The sequence below is a fragment of the Schistocerca nitens genome, chromosome 4 (assembly GCF_023898315.1).
Source record: "Schistocerca nitens isolate TAMUIC-IGC-003100 chromosome 4, iqSchNite1.1, whole genome shotgun sequence".
NCBI classification, from domain to species: Eukaryota; Metazoa; Arthropoda; class Insecta; order Orthoptera; family Acrididae; genus Schistocerca; species Schistocerca nitens.
This window is the reverse complement of record NC_064617.1, coordinates 136,856,665-136,883,108: the sequence shown is the minus strand read 5'-3', so window position 1 is coordinate 136,883,108 and position 26,444 is coordinate 136,856,665. Positions and strand designations below refer to the sequence as shown.

The following is a 26,444-nucleotide window of genomic DNA, read 5'->3' as shown; positions in this document are numbered from 1 at the left end:
TTCGTCTTTAAAAATGGGGCAATCTCGAGAGGAAGCAACGTGGTCACCCATACAGTTGATGCAACGAGGGGATGGAGGTGGACAAGCACCCTCATGGGCATCCTTGTCACACGTAACACATTTGGCCGGATTGGAACAGGACTGGCTGGTGTGATTGAACCGCTGACACCGATAGCAACGCGTAGGGTTTGGGACGTAAGGGCGAATGGAAATTATCTCATAGCCTGCTTTGATTTTCGATGGGAGTTGCACTTTGTCAAATGTCAAGAAGACAGTGCGGGTTGGAATGATGTTCGTGTCAACCCTTTTCATAACTCTATGAACAGCCGTTACGCCCTGGTCAGACAGGTAGTGCTGAATTTCTTCGTCAGACAATCCTTCGAGGGAGCGTGTATAAACAACTCCACGTGAGGAATTTAAAGTGCGGTGCGCTTCAACCCGGACAGGGAAGGTGTGGAGCAGTGAAGTACGCAGCAATTTTTGTGCCTGGAGGGCACTGACTGTTTCTAACAACAAGGTGCCATTCCGTAATCTGGAACAAGACTTTACAGGACCTGCAATTGCGTCGACACCTTTCTGAATAATGAAAGGGTTGACCGTGGAGAAGTCGTGACCTTCGTCAGACCGAGAAACAACAAGGAACTGTGGCAACGATGGAAGAACTGTCTGTGGCTGAGACTCAGTGAACTTACGCTTGTGAGCAGACATAGTGGAAGATGAGGAAACCATGCGGAAGAATCCCCCATGATTACCGGCGTCTCCGATGGCGCGCTCCTCCCTTGTGGGGGCCCTCTCTGAGGGCACTCCCGCCTTAGGTGATTGTTCACACCTCAGGTCACACCTCCTGACAAACGGATGGAGGGACCAATCGACACTTTCGGAAGGTATCAGCTCGGGTAATCACCCCTCCCTGGGCCTGGCCGTTACCAGGGGGTACGTACGTGTCCTACCTGTCTACCCGGGGCGGGGAATTACGCGTTACTCCGTCACCGGCTACGCACTAAAATGCGTGGGTCGGCCTTCAGACACGCACAGGGAGGAAGAAAGAGAAAGGGAAAAACAAAGAAAGGGAAAGGAAAGAAGAGAGGCCTCAAACGCCGCAGCGGAGAAAAGGGTAAAGAGAAGAGGTAAGGAAAAGAGAAGGACAAAGGAAGGATGAAGACATACAAGCAGAGAAGGCGAAGAATGCGTTACATTTACGAGCGTCCGTCTCTGGACGTAGGAACAAACCATACTCCCAGAGGGGGAGAAAGGGAAGGAAAGAGCCAGGGGGGAGGGGAGGGGGGGCGAAGATGGGGGATAGGGAAGGATGCGGAAAAGGAAGGTATGCAGCCTGGAAAGGAAGGAGGGCCACATTAGCTCAGGGTCCCGTGCTCGCTACGCACGTATCCACAAGAGAGTTGTGGACCCCTTGGGGGGTTACCCTGGACTGTATTTACTACTGTAAAGGAAGTGAAATATTGGGATTTTGTCACCAATCCAGACAAAATAACTAGGGGATCCACGTTTTCACTGTCGATGATACCACCTTGGGACCTGATCTATAGTACAATAACTTTTCCATTTTGATTTTCAAGCTGGTGTATCAGCTCCATGATACCATAAGAAAGATTATTATTATTATTTCTTTCTTTTCTCAGATGTTATGTCTGGTCAAAAATGGAAAGTGACACGGACGTTGATCAAGCGTGACTTCCTTTTAACTGTACGGTATATGTTATATTGCATTTAGGAATTTTCAGGTAACTGAACATGTATCAATAATTACGGATTTCTGTAGTTGTATATATAAGTTTGGATGTAGCTGTATTGCATTGATGTACTGGTGGATATTGTGTGGTATGACTCCTGTAGTTGATAGTATAATTGGTATAATGTCAACTTTATCCTGATGCCACATGTCCTCGACTTCCTCAGCCAGTTGGATGTATTTTTCAATTTTTTTCTCCTGTTTTCTTTTGTATATTTGTTGTACTGGGTATGGATATTTCGATTAGTTGTGTTAATTTCTTCTTTTTATTGGTGAGTATGATGTCAGGTTTGTTATGTGATGGTGTTTTATCTGTTATAATGGTTCTGTTCCAGTATAATTTGTATTCATCATTCTCCAGTACATTTTGTGGTGCATACTTGTATGTGGGAACGTGTTGTTTTACAAGTTTATGTTGTAAGGCAAGCTGTTGATGTATTATTTTTGCTACATTGTCATGTCTTCTGAGGTATTCTGTATTTGCTAGTATTGTACATCCGCTTGTGATGTGATATACTGTTTCTATTTGTTGTTTGCAAAGTCTGCATTTATCTGTTGTGGTATTGGGATCTTTAATAATATGCTTGCTGTAATATCTGGTGTTTATTGTTTGATCCTGTATTGCAATCATGAATCCTTCCGTCTCACTGTATATATTGTCTTTTCTTAGCCATGTGTTGGATGCGTCTTGATCGATGTGTGGCTGTGTTAGATGATACGGGTGCTTGCCATGTAGTGTTTTCTTTTTCCAATTTACTTTCTTCGTATATGTTGATGTTATGTGATCTAAAGGGTTGTCGAGTTGGTTATGAAATTGTAGTGGTGTAGCCGGTGTATTTATATGAGTGATTGCTTTGTGTATTTTGCTAGTTTCTGCTCATTCTATAAAGAATTTTCTTAAATTGTCTACCTGTCCATAATTTAGGTTTTTTATGTCGATCAATCCCCTTCCTCCTTCCTTTCTGCTTAATGTGAATCTTTCTGTTGCTGAATGTATGTGATGTATTCTATACTTGTGGCATTGTGATCGTGTAAGTGTATTGAGTGCTTCGAGGTCTGTGTTACTACATTTCACTACTCCAAATGAGTAGGTCAATATTGGTATAGCGTAAGTATTTATAGCTTTTGTCTTGTTTCTTGCTGTCAATTCTGTTTTCAGTATTTTTGTTAGTCTTTGTCTATAATTTTCTTTTAGTTCTTCTTTAATATTTGTATTATCTATCCCTATTTTTTGTCTGTATCCTAGATATTTATACGCATCTGTTTTTTCCATTGCTTCTATGCAGTCGCTGTGGTTATCCAATATGTAATCTTCTTGTTTAGTGTGTTTTCCCTTGACTATGCTATTTTTCTTACATTTGTCTGTTCCAAAAGCCATATTTATATCATTGCTGAATACTTCTGTTATCTTTAGTAATTGGTTGAGTTGTTGATTTGTTGCTGCCAGTAGTTTTAGATCATCCATGTATAGCAAATGTGTGATTTTGTGTGGGTATGTTCCAGTAATATTGTATCCATAATTTGTATTATTTAGCATTATTATTTGTATTATTTAGCATTATTATTCTTATTTGGCATTTTTATTATTATTATTAATAATAATAATAATAATAATAATAATAATAATAAATTTATTTATATGTAATAATTCAGAGTATGGATCTAAGACAGTCAACATTGTTTCTCTGAAAACATTTTCCACATATCCCTCCTAAGACAGAAATGAGCTCATACGTCCCATTTCAAAATAAAGCAAGAAACTCAGAATATCTAACAACTCAAAAGAAAATTAAAAATATAGCTTATCTGCCACTCTTCCTACAAACTATCTGAACATCCGCACTCAGGGATTGATAAAATCTGTTATAGTCTGATTCTTGAATGACGGCACTCTACACAGGTTGAGGCACACAGGGGTATTGCAGCATTGCTGGTTCCAAGTGAGAGTTGTGGTACAGGCATAAAGAAGCTTTATGTTCGAAGAAAGCATGCAGCCTACAAATTATGTCTCTCGCTAACTTCTGTAGACTTACCATCATCATCAACCATGACAACACGCAACAACTGGAATAAAAATTCACCTAATAACTTTGTACAATCACATCTAATGCTCACAATGGCTATGATTACACAGCAGAGTGCTGAGAAAACTAGCAAATGCTAACTGGCTGTCAGAGAATGAATGGCATCAGATGCGTAGAACGAGCCTAAATTCAACTGCTATTGTGACTCCAGCTACAGCTATATTGTGACTAGTAGCGTTTGTTGTAAAGTTGCATGACAAGCAGTAATGGACTGGAATAGGACCCAGTATTTATAGATATAGCTAACGATTTTCTTTGTAAAACAACTCTGTAATCAAGTAAATATTAAGCTACTAATACCTGATAACCAAGAACTCTATAGAATAATTTAGAAGACGACAACTTTTTGAAGTAGCTATTTCCTTTCTAACTTAATCAATTAAATTTAGATGGCATAAGTGTGAATATCATTAAGCACTATACTGACAGTTTGTTGTTAACACAGTATACAAATTAAGTTTCTCTATTTCCTTGTCTTCTGTTAATGTATACCTAGACTCGTTCCAGATATCTGAAGATTCTCTTTCAAGATACGAGGGATGGATGGATGGATGGGTGGATGAATTTCTAACTAAGGAACCAGTTTCATTAAGCAAAATATCTTGCTATGTCTCAATTCTTTTGTAGAATACTACCATTTGTATATTGGAAGCCTTTCATTACATATGCAGGTGTGATATATTTACACCACAGGTTAAGTGACATCTCACTGCATTCGATAGGAAGAGAATTTGTTATGGTGGATCTTAGGGCCACAGTCTTCATTTGTAAAGTTTTGAAGTGGTGATATACCTAGTCTTCTAAGAATGGTATTGGAAACCAAGCTGAACCACAAAAATGTCTAGGGAATATATGTACAAGTCAGATATCAGTGCAGAGTAATTGCAAGTTGGACTTTTTTCATGCGCCTTGATGTGCCAAAAGTGGCATACAGCATGGTATTAGTTCTCACACATCTCCATTGTGTCTGTCTGATATGCAATGACCAAACAAGTTTCTGGTCAGCAGCAAGAAATAATTTAGCATTTTCTTGAGTGAAAAATAAATGCTATCAAGGTTGTGTTCAGTTGTTCCCTTGGACAGTGGGTTGAAAATCCTACTGAATTATTATGGTGTACCTCAATAAGCTGGGAAATTCTCCAGCTTCTCAGATTATGTTTATGACATTTTAAACATATATTTATACAGAGATGTGTAAGATGTCATTTGTAACTGTGTCTGCCTGTAAGCACAGGCACAGCAGTCTATTTGAATTTTATGATTCCAAGCCTTCAGAAATATGACAAGTCCTTGATGAGGTGTTCTCTTTAACACATAAATGCAGTGCTATACATAACACATCACATCATAATTTGGAAGTCACAGAAATTGAACACACACACCTAGTTAGAATCTCATTACTGTAGGCATAATATGAGAACAGGGGAGCCACTATTTACACAAAGGGGAAGAAAGTCTCTGGTCACAGACTTCAGTGAATACTGTATTCAAATGCAGTTATTTGAGTGCAGTACTCCAGTAAAATACTTGGATGCAGACAAGACAGGCCCCCAATAAGCAATGTTTTAAATTTCGTTATGAAATTACAGGGGCCACTGGCGAGACTAAACAGAAATAACTGGAAAGTGATTGTATGTGGCGATTTCAATATAGATTTTCTCTCTGGGAGATGACACCTAGAATACTTATGTTTAGCTTTCTATGAGAGGGAAAGTTGCTACTCACCATATAGCGGAGATGTTGAGTAGCAGATAGGCACAACAAAAAAGCTCTCACAATTATAGCTTTTGGCCATTAAGACCTTTGTCAACAATACACACACACACACACACACACACACACACTCATGCAAACACAGCTCACACACACGACTACAGTCTCATGTAACTGAAACCACACTGCAAGCAGAAGCACCGGTGCATGACAGGAGTGGTGAGTCAGTAGGGGTAAGGAGGAGGCTGGTGCAGGGATGGGGAGGGTTAGTATGGTGGGGGTGGCAGACAGTGAATTACTGCAGGTTAGACAGACGGCAGAGCAGAGGTTGGGATGCTGCACCAACAATCAGCGTGGTCTTGTAGCCATCTGTTGTGCAGGGCCATGATGGTTGATACAGTGCGGCTCATAAGTAGAGGTGCAGTGCAGTTTGTAAGGCGATGAGAGAAATATTGGAAAGAAGAGAAAGGAGGATGGACATTGAGTATAGTAATACAAAAGAAAATACTAACAAAGGAAAAGAGCACAGGGTTAGGATTGAACAAAAGCCGACTCTCCACAGTTCCTGTCCCTTTACCATACGGTGCCCTATTCGACACTATTGATGCCACCCCCCTGTACACTAACATTCCTAATGCCCATGGCCTTACTGCTATTGAACACTACCTTTCCCAATCCCCTATGGATTCCAGATCAACAACCTCCCTCCCAGTCGCCATGACCAACTATATCCTCACCCACAATTACTTCTCCTTTGAAGGCGTTCCCTACAAACAAATCCAAGATACGGCTATGGGCACCCGCATGGCGCCATGCTATGCCAACCTATTCATGGGCCATCTAGAGGAATGCTTCCTAAAAATGCAGAATCCTAAATCCCTCACCTGGTTTAGCTTCACTGATGACATCTTTGCTATCTGGATTGAAGGTGAGGACACCCATCCACATTCATCCAGAACCTCAACAACTTCTCCCCCATTTTCTTCACCTAGTCCTATTCAACCCAACAAGCTACCTTCCTAGATGTTGACCTCCACCTCAAAGATGGCTACATCAGTAACTTCGTCCATACCAAACATCCTAACCACCAGCAATACCTCCACTTCGACAGCTGCCACCCGTTCCACACTAAGAAGTCCCTTCCATACAGCCTGGTCACCTGTGGTCATCACATCTGCAGTGACGAGCATTCCCTCTTGAAATATACCGAGGGGCTCACTGAAGCCTTCACTGACTGTAATTATCCTCCAATCCTTGTACAAAATCAAATCTCCCGTGCCTTATCTTTCCAGTCTCCCATCACCTCCCAAATTCCCACTGCCTGGCCACAGAGCAGCATTCCCCTCATAACTCAGTACCATCCAGGACTGGAGCAACTGAATTACATTCTCCGCCAGGGTTTCGATTACCTCTCATCGTGCTCTGAAATGAGAAATGTCCTGTCCACTATCCTTCTCGCCCCTCCCACAGTGGTTTTCTGCTGTCTACCAACCCTACACAATATACTCGTCCATCCTTCCACAACCCCTGCTCCCAATCCCGTACCTCATGGCTCATTCCCCTGTAATAGACCTAGATACAAGACCTGCCCCATACATCCTCCCACCACCACCACCTACTCCAGTCCAGTCACCAACATCAGCTATCCCATCGAAGGCAGGGCTACCTGTGAAACCAGTCATGTGATTTACAAGTTAAGCTGCAACCATTGTGCTGCCTTCTATGTTGGCAGACAACCAACAAGCTGTCTGTCCGCATGAATGGCTACCAACAAACTGTGGCCAAGAAACAAGTGGACCACCCTGTTGCTGAACACGCTGCCAAACATGTTATCCTTCATTTCAATGACTGTTTCACAACCTGTGCCATATGGATCCCTCCCACCAACACCAGCTTTTCTGAATTGCATAGGTGGGAACTTTCCCTGCAGTACATCCTACATTCCCGTAATCCTCCTGGCATCAACCTCCGTAACATTCCTCACCCATCCAGCCCCTTCCCTGTTCCCATTCCAGCACTAAACAGCCATCATTCCATCACCACACCCTGTCTTTTTATTTCTCTCCTTTCCCGCTACTAAACCCCTCCCCCCCCCATCCCCACCTCTCCCTTGCCCCCCCCCCCCCGTCTAACCTGCAGCACTCCACTGTCTGCCACCCCCATCATGCTATCCCTACACCTTCTCACACCAGCCTCCTCCTTACCTCCACCCAGTAACCACTCCTATCATGCACTGGTGCTGCTGCTCGCAGTGTGGTTTCAGATGCCTGAGACTGCAGTCGTGTGCATGAGTTGCATTTGCGTGAGTGCGTGAGTGTGTGTGTGTGTGTGTGTGTGTGTGTGTGTGTGTGTGTGTGTGTGTTGTTGACGAAGGCCTTAATGGCCAAAAGCTATAGGCCTAACTGTGAGTCTCTTTGTTGTGTCTATCTGCGACTCAGCGTCTCTGCAATATGGTATCAACTTTCCTTCTCATAATATCACTACATTCCATCCTGGATTTTGCATTGTTTGATGTTTAGCTTTTGTTTTATCCCCTCTGAACATTTTCAACAACATTACGGCGGCAGACAATAGTGCCTGCTAATTATTTATAAATCCAATTTCTTTTTAAACAAGTGTGAATCTTCTAATACACAGTTTATTTACCAAGATGGTCAAATAGCATCAGTGAAGCATCCTCATCAACCAAATTTAGCTAAGAACGAAAATGTAAAATATGCAGAATTTTAAATATTGGCACAGTTACACTATTCACGGAGAATTTAAAGGATGAAAAACTTTATCAAGGACACACAGTAGGTCAGAAATTTAATTCTTTACTACAAATATTCTTAAATCATGAATCTAGTTTTCCTTTATAGAGGGCCCATAAAAATAATTTCCATCGACTAAGCTTTATTCCACCGAAATTTCAGGCAGGTAGTCAAACAAATTCCATCTCTGCTACTACCATTTTTTGCTGATGTATCTTTCAGTCAACCTGTGAGTGAGACAATAAACATTCTCTCCAGTATAGCTGGAATATACTCAAGCTGAAATATTAGTAGAAGGGATGGAACTTCAAAGGCTGAATGCTCAAAATTTAATGGACTGCTTAACTATCCCTTGAAGAGGTGAAAATGCACAGTCTATTCTTTCCTCTCTAAGGTTCAAAAAGGAGAATACACTATAGCAAAAAAGTCTATAACAGGTTGCTGGTGGATACCAGTCAGAAAATCAACAATCCCCAGTATTCAAAAACAAAGAAAAGAATATCTCATTAGCCACCTCTCTTACAGTTTATTAGAATTTATGCAAACGACACATATATTGCACACACCTCCTTCTCCTCCTCCTCCTCCTCCTCTCTCTATCCAATTTCTCCTCCTCCCTTTCTCTTTCCATCTCCCCTTACACACATTTCTCTGTCCATCTTTTCCTATACCCATATCTTCTGTCCATCTCTCACTATGCCTGTATCTCTCTGTCCCTCTCCCCCTACACCCATATCTCCCTGTCCATCTCCCCCTACACCCACCTCTTTACATGTCTCTGTCCATCTCCTACTCCCCCAATCTCACTACTGTCTCCTTCATCCTCCCATCTCAATGTCCGTCTCCTCCACCATGCCACTCACTATCCAGCTCCAACTCCTCACTCTTTCTCTGCCTATCTTCTCCTTCCCCTCTCTCTTCCCACCACCACCACCACCACCACCACCACCACCACCACCAGCACCTCCTCTCAATGCACACCTCCTCTTCCTCCCTTCCCCTCCCTAGCCCCCATCCAAGGTGAAAAAGTTGCTTAAGAGATGAAAGCCAGTTGCTGTTAGCTGGCATGACAGAACTGAAGTTTATGAATAAGCAGAAGGATTATTGAATTTGGCTGTTGAAATTTATTTAAAAAGCAACATGTTACACATTATGTACACAAAGTAATTGAAAGGCAGCATTTTTTCTGCAAAAATGTGAAACAACTATGATCAACAATCACTGAAAGTAGCTATTCTCTAAGTTAATTATTAAATATGAATATAATAGAAAGAAACATTCCACGTGGGAAAAATATATTAAAAAAAAACCAAAGATGCTGTGAGTGACTTACCAAACGAGAAAGCACTGGTAGATAGACACAATAAAAAACACACAAACACCACACGTATTTCAAGCTTTCACAACCCAAGGTTGTTTCATCAGGGGAGAGGGAAGGAGAGGGAAAGACGAAAGTATGTGGGTTTTAAGGGAGAGGGTAAGGAGTCATTCCAATCCCGGGAGCGGAAAGACTTACCTTAGGGAGAAAACAGGACAGGTATACACTCGAGGGGGCGCGCACACACACACACACACACACACACACACACACACACACACACACACACACACACACATCCGCAAATATACAGATATGTCCGCCTGTGTCTGTATATGTGCGGACGGGTGTGGGTGGGTGGGTGAGTGGGTGGGTGGGTGGGTGGGTGTGTGCGCGCGCGTGCGATTTAGAAAAACCTAAAACTTTATTAGGTGTCAAGTACCCTATTCTACTTGTGCACTACTCTAGCAACTACTTGTCAGGTGAGTGTATAGCAGAGATGTGTGCAGTGAAATCAATCACTGACAAATATGATCATTCTCATTTTGGCCCTCTGTCCAATGAGGTAATTCTTTTGCTGCAGCATAATTAAGTCTTTTGCATGTTCCACAGACAATGATTACAATCCGTCACTATGATCTGGAATGAGTCAACAGATTTAAATATTTATTATATGTTTTCAAAAGTGTGGGGTGGGAGGTGGAGCAGGAAAGGGGGGGGGGGGGGGGGAGGGGGGGCTGTAGATGTTGAATTCTATATTTTAGCACACCATCACCAATTCCAGCATAGCATTAAATGGTGTCTGGTCACTGGTGGTGATCTCTACGATCAGTATACACAACCCACCAGTGGCTCTTTCGGAGACAAATTAATTCTTATAATAATCTTGCTAATTATGTAAAATGAGAGCAAATGTCATACGGAAATGGGTTTCATCCGTCCATTCCACTTGCATGCTCTTCCAAGTTCTTTGTTGTCACAGACAGAATTACAAAATCGAAAGTAAACCTCGAAGTTTTTATTTCTTCTCCATGAATTATTATTCCCTTACCAAATTTGTCTTTTGGTTGTTACAGTAGTAGGATCAGGATGCAGCAACCTTCCGCCAGAGGGTGTCGATCAGGTATAGGCGTTTATTGTATGAGTGGAGAAGGCAGAGGCCCTCATAGTGCAGATTTAGAGGTAGTGGGGCGGAGGCAGGTAGGGAAAAGTCCTCTCCTTTATGGGAACAGAATGTTAAGGTGACTGCTAGAGCCCGGTGATGAGGAGGAAGAGGGAATATTCATTCTTGTTGTGGGTTACTTTTTGGGAGCAGCTTGGTGTCATTTGGACATTGTATAGATGATCATACTTGTTCCTGGATTCTTGGTACATTGACCAATTAAAGATCTAGAACTCCTGGATTTTACATTCCCTTCTTGCTGTGTGGCAATTTGATGATCAGGAGGAATGACTGCAATGAGGAGGTTCTGCACAGAGTACATCAGCATGTAGTGGTCATCTGCAGTCTTTGCATGGAGAGTCATTTGTAAAATTAGATCACATGACAAAATTTCAAATGATTTAAGTACCTCATGGTGAGTGGTACAAAGGATTTTGTATCAAATCTGTAAACCACAATCTTAATTTTATTTAGAATTAAGTCAATCTCAAATCCCAAGATAAATTTCAAGTGTCTACTTTGTTATCTTTCAGCCCTTGTTGGATCAAACTGATAAAATGAACACCATGTATTTCCAAATTTTGCTCATAACTCCTTGTCCATTTGAAGTACAATGTCCCTGTGGTCCCTCCTAAGCACAGTTTGGGGTGTAGCTGTAATAGGGATGTCACCATGTTTGTTACATGTCTGTGACAGTGAAGGAGGCCATTTTAATCACCATTGACATATAAAACATTTAGTTTATTAAAGTATTATTGACACCCTTGTCTTCAATTTCCCAAATTATCTTCAATTTCCTAAATAATAAATAACGGCTGAAGGTAGTTTTACATGGTTTTAGTGTGATACATTCTGCAGGTGACTAATTTTTGGTCCAGTTTCAAATACAGGAACAAAAAATAGTACCATAGCAGCTAACAAAATATTCAAAAACACCAACAGATGGTTCAAGTAAAAAGGGATCATTGAATTTGACAAGACATCTTACATACAGCTTACCACTTCTCATAACTCCACAAGGTATAAAAATAGTCTTCTTTACAAGAGAAAAGTGTTAACCCCTTGGGATCGCAAGATAGATAACAAACATAATTGGAAAACACACTGCCTAGAATTAGTGAAGCACTTTTGCTCAATTACATTTGAAGTATGCATGATTATTGCTGTGGGTGATTCAGTAACAAACAAACTACTTTATGTTGCATATTTACTGTTGTGAATTGGCAGGAGCCAATTCACGGGGTTTGGAGGAATCCGAAAGGCACGCGTTTAAGCTCACGCAGGCTGGCGTGAGGTCTGGAACAGGTAAAGTAATTATACTATCAAGAAAAGTACGTAGCTGCTGGAATACTTAACTTTAATCCATAATTGGTGAACATCGGTCTGACTGTACATGCATCCCAAGATAAATAACAAATGATAATGACGCCTTGCTAGGTCGTAGCAAATGACGTAGCTGAAGGCTATGCTAACTATCGTCTCGGCAAATGAGAGTGTAATTTGTCAGTGAACCATCGCTAGCAAAGTCAGTTGTACAACTGGGGCGAGTGCTAGGAAGTCTCTCTAGACCTGCCGTGTGGCGCCGCTCGGTCTGCAATCACTGACAGTGGCGACACGCGGGTCCGACGTATACTAACGGACCGCGGCCGATTTAAAGGCTACCACCTAGCAAGTGTGGTGTCTGGCGGTGACACCACATTTACACTCAGTAACACATTATGGGATCTCTCTCTCTCTCCCCCCCCCCCCCTCTTTTTTGGGAGTGGAAACAGAATATAGTGTATACAGAATATAGAAATGTGTTAGGAAAACTACATCTGTTGTTTAATTCTAGAACTTCATGCAGAGGCCTTTTCAAAAGCCTAGGTATTTTAATGGCTATTTCAAATAAATAAAGTCACTGATTTCCTTTGTTGTCATCAACATTTCTCTTTTTCCCAAAAATAGTGAGAAGCATGAATATCACTAGGATCAAAACAACTGCTATGGAGACTTAAAACTAATGATAGGAGTCAGATACATAAATAATTCTGTTACTGATTTCAAACCAACAGGTTCATCTTAAGGTTGCTGTTCACATCAGTATGCTGATTTGCTGAAGATTACATATGCTTTTGGCTCTTTATTCCACCTTGTGATGAAAGATTCTCAGCATGGAAGTTCCCTACAGTAAAAAACAATTTTAGAATTGATCTGCTTAAATGCAACTACCCCTTCATCATGACAACACGATGTAAACAAATATTTAAGATTGTGTAGCTGTAGTTATGTTTTATTTACATCGAAAATCCCACGTAATTTTGTTGGAATGTTGTTGGCTCGTATTTATGAAACACTGGATCACTTGCATGAACTTTTTGGTGTGTGTGGTGCTTTATACAACGGGGTTATATACAAATCATGTGAGTAGTGCGTATACTCTACAGTGTTTTGTGAATACAAGCCAACAACATTCCAACAAAATTGCATGGGATTTTCAATGTATGTAGATTATAACTGCAACTACTCAGTCTTACTTATTTGTTTTCAGTGTGTTCAATAATTACAGAGGATAGTATCATTTAAATGTACAGTTTCTAACATGTTTTTTATCGTAGGGCACCACCATCCCAAGAATCTTTCACCCCAAGACTGAATATAGGGCCAAATCTTCTGTAAATTTCTGCAAACATGCTTCTTTATGTTAACAACCATGTGAAGATGAACCTGTTGGTTTAAAACTCATTACTACACCATTTACATAAGTAAATAGCATTACCAATAGTGGCTGGGGCTGCCTTCTTCTTTGAAAGAATCAACCTATATTTTGTTCACAGCCATGGTCTAAAAATGACAATGTTTTTTTTTTTTTTATATATTAAATGTCATACGGATAATGTGGTAGTGTCTGAAACTGAGTCTGGTTGAGTTTTAGACTGAACTAAAGAACTTTCTGTTAAATTCTCACTCCATTGTAGAGTATCTTCACAGAAACTCCTAATTATGTTTAACTTAGAATTATCACTGTAGTAGAATAGTCAGGCTAATATTATGAAAAGGATAGACTGCAACTCACCGTATAGTGGAGATGTTGAGTCGCAGGTACGAGAGAGAGAGAGAGAGAGAGAGAGAGAGAGAGAGAGAGAGAGAGAGAGACTGACTGTGAGTGTGTGTGAATGTGAGTGTGACTGAATGTGTATGTGCGTACATTTGGGTAGGTGGCTGTGGGCGTGCGCAAGCATGTTTTATCTAAAATAGAAGGAGTCCTTCTGGCTGAAAGCTTACTTGTTTGACAGTATTTTTGTTGTGCCTATCTGCAACTCAACTTCTCCGCTATATGGTGAATTCAATCTATCGTCTTCATAATACTGTCATCATTCCATCCTGGATTTTCCCTTGTTTGATTTTTTATTTGAAGTCCTTTCATTCTAAATCACTTAAATAAAATGTATGTCTTTGACAGTTATTTCACAAGATCCGTGGAATATGACTAATAGAATACTGAAACCTTTCTGCTACTTAACTTCTTCTCGCTCATTATCATATATGTCAACCAGACACCTCAATTTATTATCTTCAAATTTGCATTGTAGATCCTGACAGAAGGCTGATAAAAAAGGACCTAACCATCTGATCTATAAAATAATGGGCTGTAGGCTACAAATGGTATGTTCGCAGAATGTAATATTTCCATATACAAGACAGTTAGTTACATTGTGTATACAAACATGATTTCCCATTTCTACAATATTAAAGAAGAACTGTATCTTGGTAAACCTGCTACCAGTAGCTACTGAATGTACGAAATAACACCTTAAAATGTGTAATAATGACTGAACGGACAATTAGAAATAGTCACTAACTTAAAATACACTAGAATGATTTTTGCTGCTTTTACGACGATTCCACACCCACGACGAAATGTTTACAGGGTCTTTCACAGTATTCAAAGCGTACAAGTTATTAATGAAAGCATTGCAAACTAATGCGGTCGAGTAATATAACTCTATAGAGTATTTAACAACGGCAAGAGCATAAATAACTAACAGTACATAAATAATAGGGCGACAGTCCTCTACGAATTAGAAAAACATGATAAATGCGGCAGCACACAGCTACGCAATTTTACGACTAACGTAATGTTTTAAGGAAACGTGCAAGTGCTATTTCAAAGTGGTTAAAGTGTGGAATGGAATCAAGCGCTACAATTCTCACACGTGCACTCGTGAGCAGTAATCAAACAGAGATACTTTCATTTTTTTGTTTATTAAAAATAGATCATATGTTTTAGCTTCTGTATGTTGTTTGTGTACATGACGCTACCGCCAAACACTTCAAGTTTGACACGTGCTCACCTAAACAATGTCGAAATGCATGTATATTCTCACATTGGCACAAGTTTTATTGAACTCTTACCGTCTTTTAGTAATTGTCGCATCTCTTTCGTTCGCTGGAAGTTTATTTCTTCCAGCAATTGTTCCAACATAGTAGGCGCCTTCAACAAGGAAGCTGCACCCGCAAACGCCATAATTTGCGACAAATACTGTCAAGAAGGCAGCCAGTTCATTACATTCTCATCTTAAACTACGAAGGCCCACATAACTGTCGATATCCTACAGCTTCCACAATACATTTTACATTTAGGGAATTCCTCAGCCCTGTTGATGTCATATTATCGGGACTGCTGATTACTCATCGTCATTCTTTTATTCGTTGCAAGTGTCACAGCGACAGTCGTCCAACGTGTACACAAAAATAATATATGAAGCACTTTTGTTATACCAACTGCACGATAAAGGATGACTTATCTATCTTTATTCGTGGAATAAAAATGCATAAATTCAACGATATTGCTAGAGTTTCACCGCATAAAAAGGTGAAATCGTGGCGCAGACCGATTTTAGCTGTTGTCTACACTGCAATTCTTCTGACTATGCGCACGAGAAACGTCAATACCAGGATTTTTTTACCGGAAGTCTCACAGACGCATATTTGAAAGAGCGCGAATGAAAGCGTTTTATTTTTTAATGAAAGATTATACTTCATGTTAACGACACATACATGTTAAACATATCTGTTGAGGGATAATATGACGTATTGTACTGTTGGTACACGCCCACCCTTGCAATTTTTTGGCTAGAAATTGCCTTCATGTCTTCATGATAGAATTTGCTTATGTAGCATGAAGCCGAAGTAGCGGTTCAGACCAGTAATAAATTAGTTATGACAAATTTTATAGTTGCGTTACTGGAGATGCAGAATACACTTTAACAAATCTTAGCGAAGGTTGAGTAGCAAATGCAACAACAACGATTTGTAGCCTACATCGCTTTTGTCATGAAATGCAAAAAACGCATATATTCATTTTGAGGTTCAGTTTTGGTGGTGATTTCCAGAATACCTGAACACTATAAATTTTAAAAAAATTGAAAGTATGCAGCCATCTTCCTTAAGAAATATTACATTTAGGATTTTGTAAAATGCGTTGCCTTTGTCTTCATGTTGACAATTAACCCTATTGAGGCAATTAGGGTTTCTCATACCACAATCCGAGAACATGTGCTCCTTAATAAACCCATTCAAATGAGCTGTATGATTCAATAAATCAGTGCTAGAGATAAAAACAATTTGGCTCATCCTGCCTAATCATTGAAGAGAAAGATGAAAAGTACTGGTACATTGTTCTACAGTCTCAGTTTTTGAGTAGGCTTTCCAGAGAACTGAATAATGTGAATGACATACTTGAGATTTTCAAATCCAAGTCGGTTTCATTGCAGCACATTCCTTTTACTCTGTGTAAGAGCTTCTGACAGCAGTTTAGAGCTAATCACTGTTCATTAAATATATTGTGATGGGTGAGGGGGAGGGGACAGGTCCAGTCCTTCAGTCAGCATTTCTGTCTTCAACATTCCCTGTCCTTTCAATCACTATTCTTAAAATTCTTGCTGCATGATCTTTCCATTCTTTCAAGATGTCATGGGTAATCATTTTATTTTTATCATTGGAACATTTACGAATCTTCTTTTTTGGCTTTTGCACATCCTCCATTTTATCCCATGTACATACTACTTTAATTCTCTTTGTTCTAATCTCCATGTATGTACATATTTTTTCATTCTCAATTCAGTACAGTCAGTCAGAGAGAAAGAGACAGATCTGCAGTGTTTTCACCAAATTTAAAATATTTCATTTTTTCATTCATTTATTTATTGATTTGTTCTGAGACCAGCTAAATGAAACTTAGTTAATTAGAAGGAAAACTGATACCTTGGGGGGGGGGGGGGGGGGGGAGCTGCTGTTCATATTGAAATAGCTGTTGTTAATCTTCTATTGCCACATTAACATTTACAAGATGTGCCATAGTTGTAGATTAAAACAGTGTGCCTGGAAATGTAGAATAAATTTCTTTTATTTCCAGCAATGATCACAATACTTTTGGTTCTTAGACTACCAGTTTCAGTTACCAATGACCATCTTCAGATTTGTTTTATAACGTGTCTAATATAACAAAGCTGTAGTGGCATCGTCACAAAATATACACAAAATCAGCTTAGCATCATCACACACATTTAAAATATGGTTTAAACTAGGCCACAGTGCCAGCTGAGTCATAATGTTGATAGTGATACAGTTCATAACATTTTATTATGAATAGTAGTGCTATTGACAGTAAGACCCTGCTGGTACTCTGGCCTCATTTGCACCATATTGTAAATATGTGTGAGGATGCTAAGCTGACTTTGTATATATTTTGTAATGATGCCACTATGGCGTTCTAGTATTAGGACATGTTACAAAACATTTCTGAAGATGGGTATTTGCTAACTGAAACCAGTAAACTAAGGACCAAACATCCTATGATTATTCTCAGAAATGAAAGAAATGTATACTAAATTAACATTTACTTGTTCACAATGAGATTTTATGAAGGAAAAGTTACCTACATCTGTAAACACTGGGTCCTGTTTCCAGTAGATTACTACCTTTTATGCAGTTTTACAACAAACACTGTTAGTTGCATGTAGTTAACAAAACATTTCAAATCTATGTATTCACCTAATTTGTACAAAGAGTTCCTAATGGTGTATATTTTTCATTTCTTTTTAACTGGTTGTGATATCCAGTTACTTGCTAGATGGGAAGTTTGTTGAATACATGTACTCCAGAGAACACAACTCCACTCTAAACTGTAGACTAGGAGGTGAAGTCTACATGAAAATTATTTTTGTGCTGTAACAGTGTCTGCGGCACTATTCAGTGTCCACACCACTGGACGGGAGCGGGGGAAGGGAGGGGACAGAGCAGCTATAGATTTTTCAGGATTCCTGTTCTTATCTCCTCACCGTGAGTGTGCAGGTTCACTGGTGAAGAGGGAGAGCAAATTTAACAATGCTCTTGTTACAACCAGAGTGATGTATTGATCTTGCACAGTGTATAGTGATGTTCCATGTCCATGTCCAGCAGGCAGAGTGGGTAATGAACCTCTGGTCCTTGGCAGCAGTACACTGTAATAATCCCAGCCAAGGCTTTAGAAAGCACAGTGTAGTTCAAGGACAGAGTGTTTTCACCAGGCAGGCAGCTCAGTGGCAGACGGTGCTGAATCAATACTGGTTACACAACCATGTTTCATAGCCAAGTGGTGAGTGGGTTATTCTGACAGTGTTACTACGTAAAGTCAGCACTGGCATGCCAGTCGGGAATGACAGGGAAGAGAAGGGTGTGAGAAGAAGTCAGCCAATCGTATGCTGGTCAACCTCCCTTCCAGAATGACAATGCAACAGCAGTGGCCCCTACGTGAAGAGAACATAAGTGCCATGCCCAACTGTTGGCAGCCCAGTTGGATAGCAGTATCAATGTTAGCAACCTCAATAGGAGCATCAACCTTAGCCACTTTGTTAGGAATATCTATGTAGCACAGACTTGTATATGTCTATTCTACAGAAGACTGATAATTTTGTATGTCACCCCTTGCTTGTGACACATCCATCAAAGTTAAGTATTGTATCATTTTATTGTAATAAAACTCATATTAATGAGTTGTTTGTTTGTCTAGTGAACCGAGTAGGCAGGATTCCTAGACACAACAGACAGCCTGCCCAGCATCAACTTATGGAAAAGGCGATGTCATCCGGGGAATGAACTACAAACACCAGTGTCTGGTGATGTCCTGTGTCAGTGGCCAAGAAGTGTGGACCAATTAGTGTTTAGTGCAGAACTTCATGGCAGCAATTTAATGATGCAGACTGATACTGATGGATGCATTCGTAGATGGTGACTGAGCAACTAGATGCCTTTTGCCACATGAGTCAGTGCTATTTGTATGTGCTCAGACCCCGTATGTTGTTTTTTAGATGTCCTGGTGTCAACACAGTAATTCTGAAGTGGTGGCCCAGATTTTAAAAACACCATTGGTTGCCAAACAAGTGGTTGTACCTGTGTATTGAGGCCAGTCAGAGTGGTGTAATGTTGAAACAACTGATTGCTGCAGTCTGTGGTGGTTATGCGATCATCTGGTGGTGACCTGCAAGATTTAACTTGTGGTCGCTGCAGTGCCTTGTATTGTGATTGTGCTAAATAGCAGTTAAGCTGAGACTGATTTCTGTTATCAGCAAAAAATGAGTAAATGTACTGAGAAGGGAGTGTAAACATTCCAAGAGCATTAAAGAGACTCCTGCAGGATGCGTGGTTATCTAGTTTACACAAGATTTTTACTTCTCACTTCTACTGAATAAGTATTTTGTTTACTTTAGATACCATGGCTCAATAGGTAATTCCATGAGACAAAGGAATTAAAATTTGCAAAACAAGTTACCTCTCATTTCTTTAGATCAACCCTATGTGAGATAGTTCTAAGTACAAACAGCTGAACTATGCTTCTTGATTTGTTTAGCTGTGTGTAGACTCCATTCTAATTTGTTATCCAGTTGAACTCCAAGAATTGTACACACAGTGTTTATTGCATGGACATTAATCTCAACTTGTGGTGGTGCATAACCACAGGAAATATTTCTGTGTGACAAGAAATTGGGTATAATGCATTCTATGGCACAAAAAAATTGGCACTGTAGTAAATGGTCACATAGAACAAGAGCCAATTACGAACTGAAAAGGTCTAGGGAATAATTACAAAATAGGGTGATGCATAAAGCATAAACAAGGCTATGTTAATGGGAATGTGGCAAAACCATCCATTCAGCAAATCTCATTATGGAGGAGAGCCATCGAGGTTGTGGAATTCAATTAAGTTATACATAACAGCCAGAACCAACCACTGCTGGATGCTTCTGTAAAGTATTCTGACAATAAATTGTGACTAACACTAATTTTCTCAAACTAATAACTGTGGTAATTACTTCTAGATTACTTTATATGTGTATATCAGGAGAAAAACAGCTATGGTACTATGGAAAAAATGTTGCTACTGCTCCTTACACACCACTCAGCTGCTGTTATTATCTAATACTTCAAACAAAGCATTTTACCTTTTCAGACTCATATTATCTGTCTATATACTGACACAATTGAAATGTATCTGATACAAATATTGGGGTTGGGCAGAGTTTACATTCCTGCATCAATGTATTGAGATGTATTGTAGAAGGAGTGGTTAATCAGGTGCTCTTTTGCTTTTGTTTAGCTATTTGGGGATGCTCGATTTCCTACCTCAAATTCACTGGTAAAATCAGTATGAAAATTACTTCTATTTCTAGTATTGTGATTTTGAATAACGTGAATTACTGAATTCACCCTAAATTCATTCTTATTACTAACCACAAATAATGCTAGGGAATAAATATATTGGCATGTAACTGTAAGAATCCCTAAGTCCCTGAAGAGCCTTCAGCAAGATATTTGGTTATTATCTTTACTCAGTAGTCTTACTCTGTAGAAAAAACTTTTTCCTGTCACCTTAGCTGAAATGTCCCAAAATGTTATGCTTTAGGACAGAATTGAGTAAAAGTACACTAGCAATCTTGTCTGCACATCAACACAGTGAGAGAGATTTCTGAGTGCAAAGCAGGCAGGACTGAGCTTTTTGGCTAACACGTCCACATACTGGTGCCACCTCAGTTTATAACCCATCTGGATATACAAGAACTCCACACTTGGAACCTTGTCCAATGTAAGTCAATTAATCTATACTTGCATTACCTATAAGTTTTTTATTTTTTTGGAATTTCGTAACATGATCTTTTGCAAGATTAAGGGTTAATCTGTTGGCTATGAACCAGTTGTAAGTCTGTTCCATTATTCTTGTGGCTGTATCTGGTGTAGCCATGTCTGGACCCTTCACCAATAAGCTTGTGTCATCAGCAAACATTACAGCTTCTGAAGAGCCCTTCAGTATCCCAGTAAATCATTCAAGTAGATCACAAACAGGAGTCGGCAAGTATCAAACTATGCAGTGCACCACATTATACTGTTGCATCATTTGCTAATGTGACCATTTTGTTTGCTGTTGTTATGGTATTATCCCTCCCATTAAACTGGAAGACCTTTAATGTCATGGCATTTTAGTTTTCCTAGCAGAATTATGTGATCTACTCAGTCAAATATCTTGACAAGATCACTGAAAATGCCAGCAGAGCAATTTTCATTGTTTAGTTTCACTAGAACTGAGTTTGTGAGATCAGATATTGCATTTACAGTAGAGAAGTCTTTGTGAAAGCCAAACTCAGCTGTTCTTAAAAGATTATTCTCAGAGAGATGGTTCAGTATTCTGTTGTAAGTTACTTTCTCAAAAACTTTTGAGGATTTGGGAAGAAGGGAGACTGATCTAAAATTAGTGGTCATGCACTTATCTCCTCTTTTGTATATTTGTGTTATTACTACAGTCTTTCATGAAATATACCTTGACTTATTGATTGATCACAAAGTAACTCAAGGGTGACACCATCAATATAACACAAGATTTTAGTACTTTGGCTGAGATACCATCATAGTCAGAGGAGTAACCAACTTTTAGTGATGTAACGATTTTTATTCTCTCTCCGACAGATAAGATAGCAAAATTGATACCTGGTGGTGGAGTTCACATTGCCTGTCAAGGTAAGTTTATAGGATCTGCTTTCAGTGGATGATTATTTGTTCCTTGGTTTCAGTTACTACTAGGAAGAACTCACATATCATATGTCTCACTGCAATTGTCATCTGTGAGTTCAGTATCATTTGCTATGCTGAGCTGATTTGTTTTATGCCTAATTATGCTCCATACTGGCTCCATACTGTCCTTGCTTGGTTCTTGAAATTATGAATTTTTATGCGCAGAGGTTTTTGCCTTTTTGATGGTGTTGTTTCTTATTGAGGTCTTTAGTCCACAGTTCAGTTTGATGCAGGTTGTTGAGGTCTTCAGTCTACACTCTAGCCTGATGCAGCACTCCATGCTAGTCTATCCTGTGTAAGCCTCTTCATCTTTGAACAGCTACTGTAACCTACCTCCACTTAGGCCTGCTTACTGCATTCACACCTAGATCTTCCTCTGCCGTTTTTATCCTCCACACATCTGTCCATTACCAATCTAAAGTTTCCTTAATCCCTGAAGATGTATCTTGTTAATCCATCCCTCCTTTAGTTAAATTGTGCATAAAGTTCTTTTTTCACCAATTCAGTTCAGTAACTGCACATCTGTTATTCAATCTACCCTTCTAATCTTAAATGGAGCCGTTGATGAAATTGACCAAAAACGTCAATTTCAATTTATTTTGTATTTGTTAGTACAACTCATGGACAATAAGTCCCAAAATTTAAATCTTGAAATCCCTTTTGAAGTGCCTGAAAATTAATTAAAATTGTGACGCAGCCTCCCTGCCCTGCCCACATTTTGAAGCAGCACTTCAATACTAGCTCAGTGAACAACAATACTGTGTAATAATTTCAACCAAATGTGTGTGCGGGATACATCTAGAAGGCCATGATACAAACTCTTTGGTTTTATAGATCGTCTTTGGCCGATCCTGCACTTCTCAAAAAGTGTGTTCATGGCAAAACCCAAAATCCAAATGCGTCTCTAAATTCACTCATATGGAAACGATGCCCTAAAAACACATTTGCATCTGCTACTGTTTTCAGAATTGCAACTTATGGTGCAGTTATTGGATTTAATGATGGGAACATCAGGAGGATGAAGTTATTATAAAGAATAGGCTTCAAGATAGGAATTTTTGCTCAAGATACCCTGAGAAAAATAGATTTACAGCACATCTCTGCAGCTGAAAAGTCAGTTGAACACCTGGCAAAGGAAAGAAGACAGACAACAAGAAACCAGAAGAGAAGCCTTGAAGGGAAAGATGACCCAGAGTACAAATGTGGTGCCTTCTGAAGAAGTGAGTTAAGGAAAAAAGTTAGGTTGAACTTTAAATTGCGTTTTCTGAAAAGTTTGTTTTTTAAAGTTTATCTACCTTTTAATCAGATTCTATGAATGCTAGAATTATGAAATTTTGTACACATATTTCTGTAACCCTAATAAACGTTGTCTCAAGAGCAAATTTTGAAATTCTGATCGGAAGCTGAGATATGGACAAAGTGCTTGGAATTCTGCATGACTTTAAAATTATACTTGTGGAATTATAATTAAAAAAATATGAAAATTCTCCTATTTCACCTATTCCAAAAACCTCATGAGAGAATTTTACAACATATAAAGAGATGAAAAGAGAAATTTTTGTAGAAATCCCTTGAATACTTTCTGAGAAAAAGGAACATACATTATTTTTTGAAAATAAAACTTTAAATTTCATTCAAAAGAAATTTGAATATATATAATCAAAGAACCACACTCTGCTACCGGTAATGAACCATCCATTAGGGCAATTCACAAACAACAACTTAAGTACACATGTATTCCAAATACGTTATCGTGGAAGTAGGGTCCAGTAGGTGCTGGTGAAAAAACACACATTAATAAGGTTATCTTTTATTTTAAAAGATTTTCTCCATAATAAATTTTTTAAGTCTGACATTTCTCTAAAAAAAAAAAAAATTCAAACTTGACAATTTTCATTATGAAAAGGAGATTACCAGGTATGACATTAACAACTAGCCAATAATGAGATTTTAGCTTGATATATATATAAGGTTTGACATTAACAATAAGTAGATTTTAAACTTGTTATATCAATAAGGGAACAATTCCAAAAAAAAAAACTTTAAGTAGGTAGCTTGTACTAAGCAAAAATAGTTGTCTCTCACCAGTTACATAACTTATATTTTTTACAAGATAAATGTGAATAAGCCAGCACACAAACCTTCACATTAAAGGCAGTTCTCAAATAAAAATTTCCTTCGCTCGGTGAGAGAGTGACACGTGTAAAGGGGTCCAAATCACAATAGGCGGAATAGTTACTGGTGGTCTACAGGGCCATAGCAGATCAGCCCCAAAACTTCCATTACAAGCTGTCACCTCCCCAAGTGGTTTCAACAGCCGATAAGAAGACATATGGTCCCACGCGCTGATCTCCTGCACCACGTCTTCAAAGCTTCATAAACCACTTACATCCAAGAGGTTTGCCAAAGCACGTGTGAGCAGTTGACGACCCCCAACAGCAGGGCCCCGCTCACACCACCACCTCTCTCAATCACCGCCCAGTACGTACTCCTCGATCGTCACACAACTGTACACTTGTTCCACCTCCCACCAGAGGATGGTAGCAATCCAAACAGTGCGCCAAAAAGAACGCGCCACTGCAAACACTAGACCCGAAGCAAAAGCACTCCACCTGGCATGCTTTTTGAAGAGCCGGACACAACTACAGCTCACACTTAGTCATTTCATTTTACAATTTATCTCAATTTCATTTGTAACCATCTGTTTTTCCGTTCACCTCTTTTGTTAGCTGCATTTTTATATTTTACTTTTGTACATTAAATTTACTGTCACCTGTGTTATCCAAGGACTTCTACTATCCTGTTTGATTCTCTGACGCCTTCACTCTTTGATCTCTCAGACCTAGCCATCCATCTTCTACATGCAAAGGATAGACTGCTAATCACCACATAGAGGGATCACAGAGTCACAGACAGGTACAATAAAAGGAACTAGAGAAATAGTTCAGCTTTCAGATAAAGTCCTTCTACAGAATTAAAATATTCATGCACATGTGACCACTGTCTCTGGGCTCTAAGGCCCAACTGTGACTATGTCTGACATGGGCAGCAATCTACATAGTTAGGGCGGGTAGTGGGGGTAAAGGACAGCCATGGGGCAGAGAGGAGGAAGATGCTAGTGCTGCCTGTGGAAGCATGTAGGCACATTTTGGAGACAGGGTAGGGGCGTTAGGTGCAACATAGGATGGCTGTGCAGTGGAGGGGGGAGGGGGGGGGGAAGAAAGAGTAGAAAAGAAAGAATTAGACATTATGAAAGGACTTTGTAGGTGTATTAGTGAGATGAAATGTGTGTAGTATTGAAATGGGAACGGGGAAATAGATAGGCAGTTGAAGGACATGGGACATGGACTAGCAAAGGCTGAAGCCAGTGGGATTACAGAAATGAAGAATACATTATAGGGAGGAGTGTGAGGGAAATGGGGGGCAAGGGGGGGGGGGGAGGATTTCCCATTTGAGGTCGGGATAAGAATTAGTCGAGACCCTGGAGGAGAATATAATTCATTTGCTCCAGTCCTGCCTGGTACCAAATCACAAGAGAAGCGTCACTTTGTGGTTGGGCTGTAGGTATGTAGGGGATGGTAGATGACTGGTGGGACAAGGGATGGGACAGGGTTGGGGGGCTAATTTCATCTGTGAAGGCATCAGTGAGACCATCGGTATATTTGTAGAAGGAGTGCTTCTCACTACACATGTGACAACCAAAGGTGGGTAAGCTGTGTCTGAGGGACTTCTTGGTGTGAAATGGGTGGCAGCTCTTTAAGTGGAGGTATGGTTAGTGGTTTTATAGGTTTGATGTAGTCTGAGGAACGATGTAACCATCCTAAATGTGGAGTTCAACACTGAGAAAAATGACTTGAGCTGAGAAGACTAGATGAAGCAAACAGGAAAGAAGGTGCTGAGGTTCTGTAGGAATGCGGTTAGGATGCCCTCACTCTAGGTCCATGCCATGAAGATGTCATCAATGAATCTGAACCAGGCAAGGGGATTGGGATTCTGAATAGTTAGGAAATATTCCTATAGTTAAATAATTGTGGGTTAGTATCATAATTGGTCATGGTGACCAAGAAGGATGTTGTAGGTCTGCAGTTAGTCTGGCATTGGCTATTGGCATTGGGGATAAGGGCAGAGATTCTCTCTGTTCAGGCACAGTAACCAAATACCGCGGACCAACACTTTCAGCCTTTTACCCTTAACCTACCGTACTATATAAAAGACACAAACAGTTTCTCTGATTGATTCTCCAAAGTTTTTGTTCCTTTACAACCCATGACTGCTCACCCTGTTGATTTCTCCTCCCTCTATACTTACATCCCCAATATCCACTGCCTTGCCACTACTAAACACTATCTTTCCCAATGCTTGACTGACTTCAAATCTACCACCTCCTGCCTGATCACCATGACCAACTACATGCTCACCTATAATTACTTCTCTTTTGAAGACATCTCCAATGAACAGATCTCTGGTAGAGTAATGAGCACCTGCAAGGAACCATCCAATGCTAAACTATTTGTCGGCATGGGCCATCTAGAGGCATCTTTCTCACTCTCTACACTTCTTTCCTCCCATCCAATTTCTTAAA

At 39.8% G+C, this 26,444-nt stretch overlaps 1 protein-coding gene across 4 annotated transcripts in view; it reads right to left on the bottom strand.

Annotated features, from left to right (window-relative positions):
- LOC126251822 (uncharacterized protein KIAA0930 homolog) overlaps positions 1-15,476 on the bottom strand; it is a 126,268-nt gene extending 110,792 nt beyond the window's left edge. For 3 of the 4 annotated variants that reach the window (XM_049952480.1, XM_049952481.1, XM_049952482.1), the window contains exon 1: positions 15,176-15,475. In XM_049952480.1, coding sequence (XP_049808437.1) covers positions 15,176-15,287 — 112 coding nt within the window. In that variant the 5' untranslated portion in view covers positions 15,288-15,475. Of the gene's footprint in view, positions 1-15,175 lie in introns of all 4 variants that reach the window. The other variant, XM_049952483.1, reaches the window with a different exon arrangement.
- Between the last annotated feature and the right edge of the window lie 10,968 nt (positions 15,477-26,444).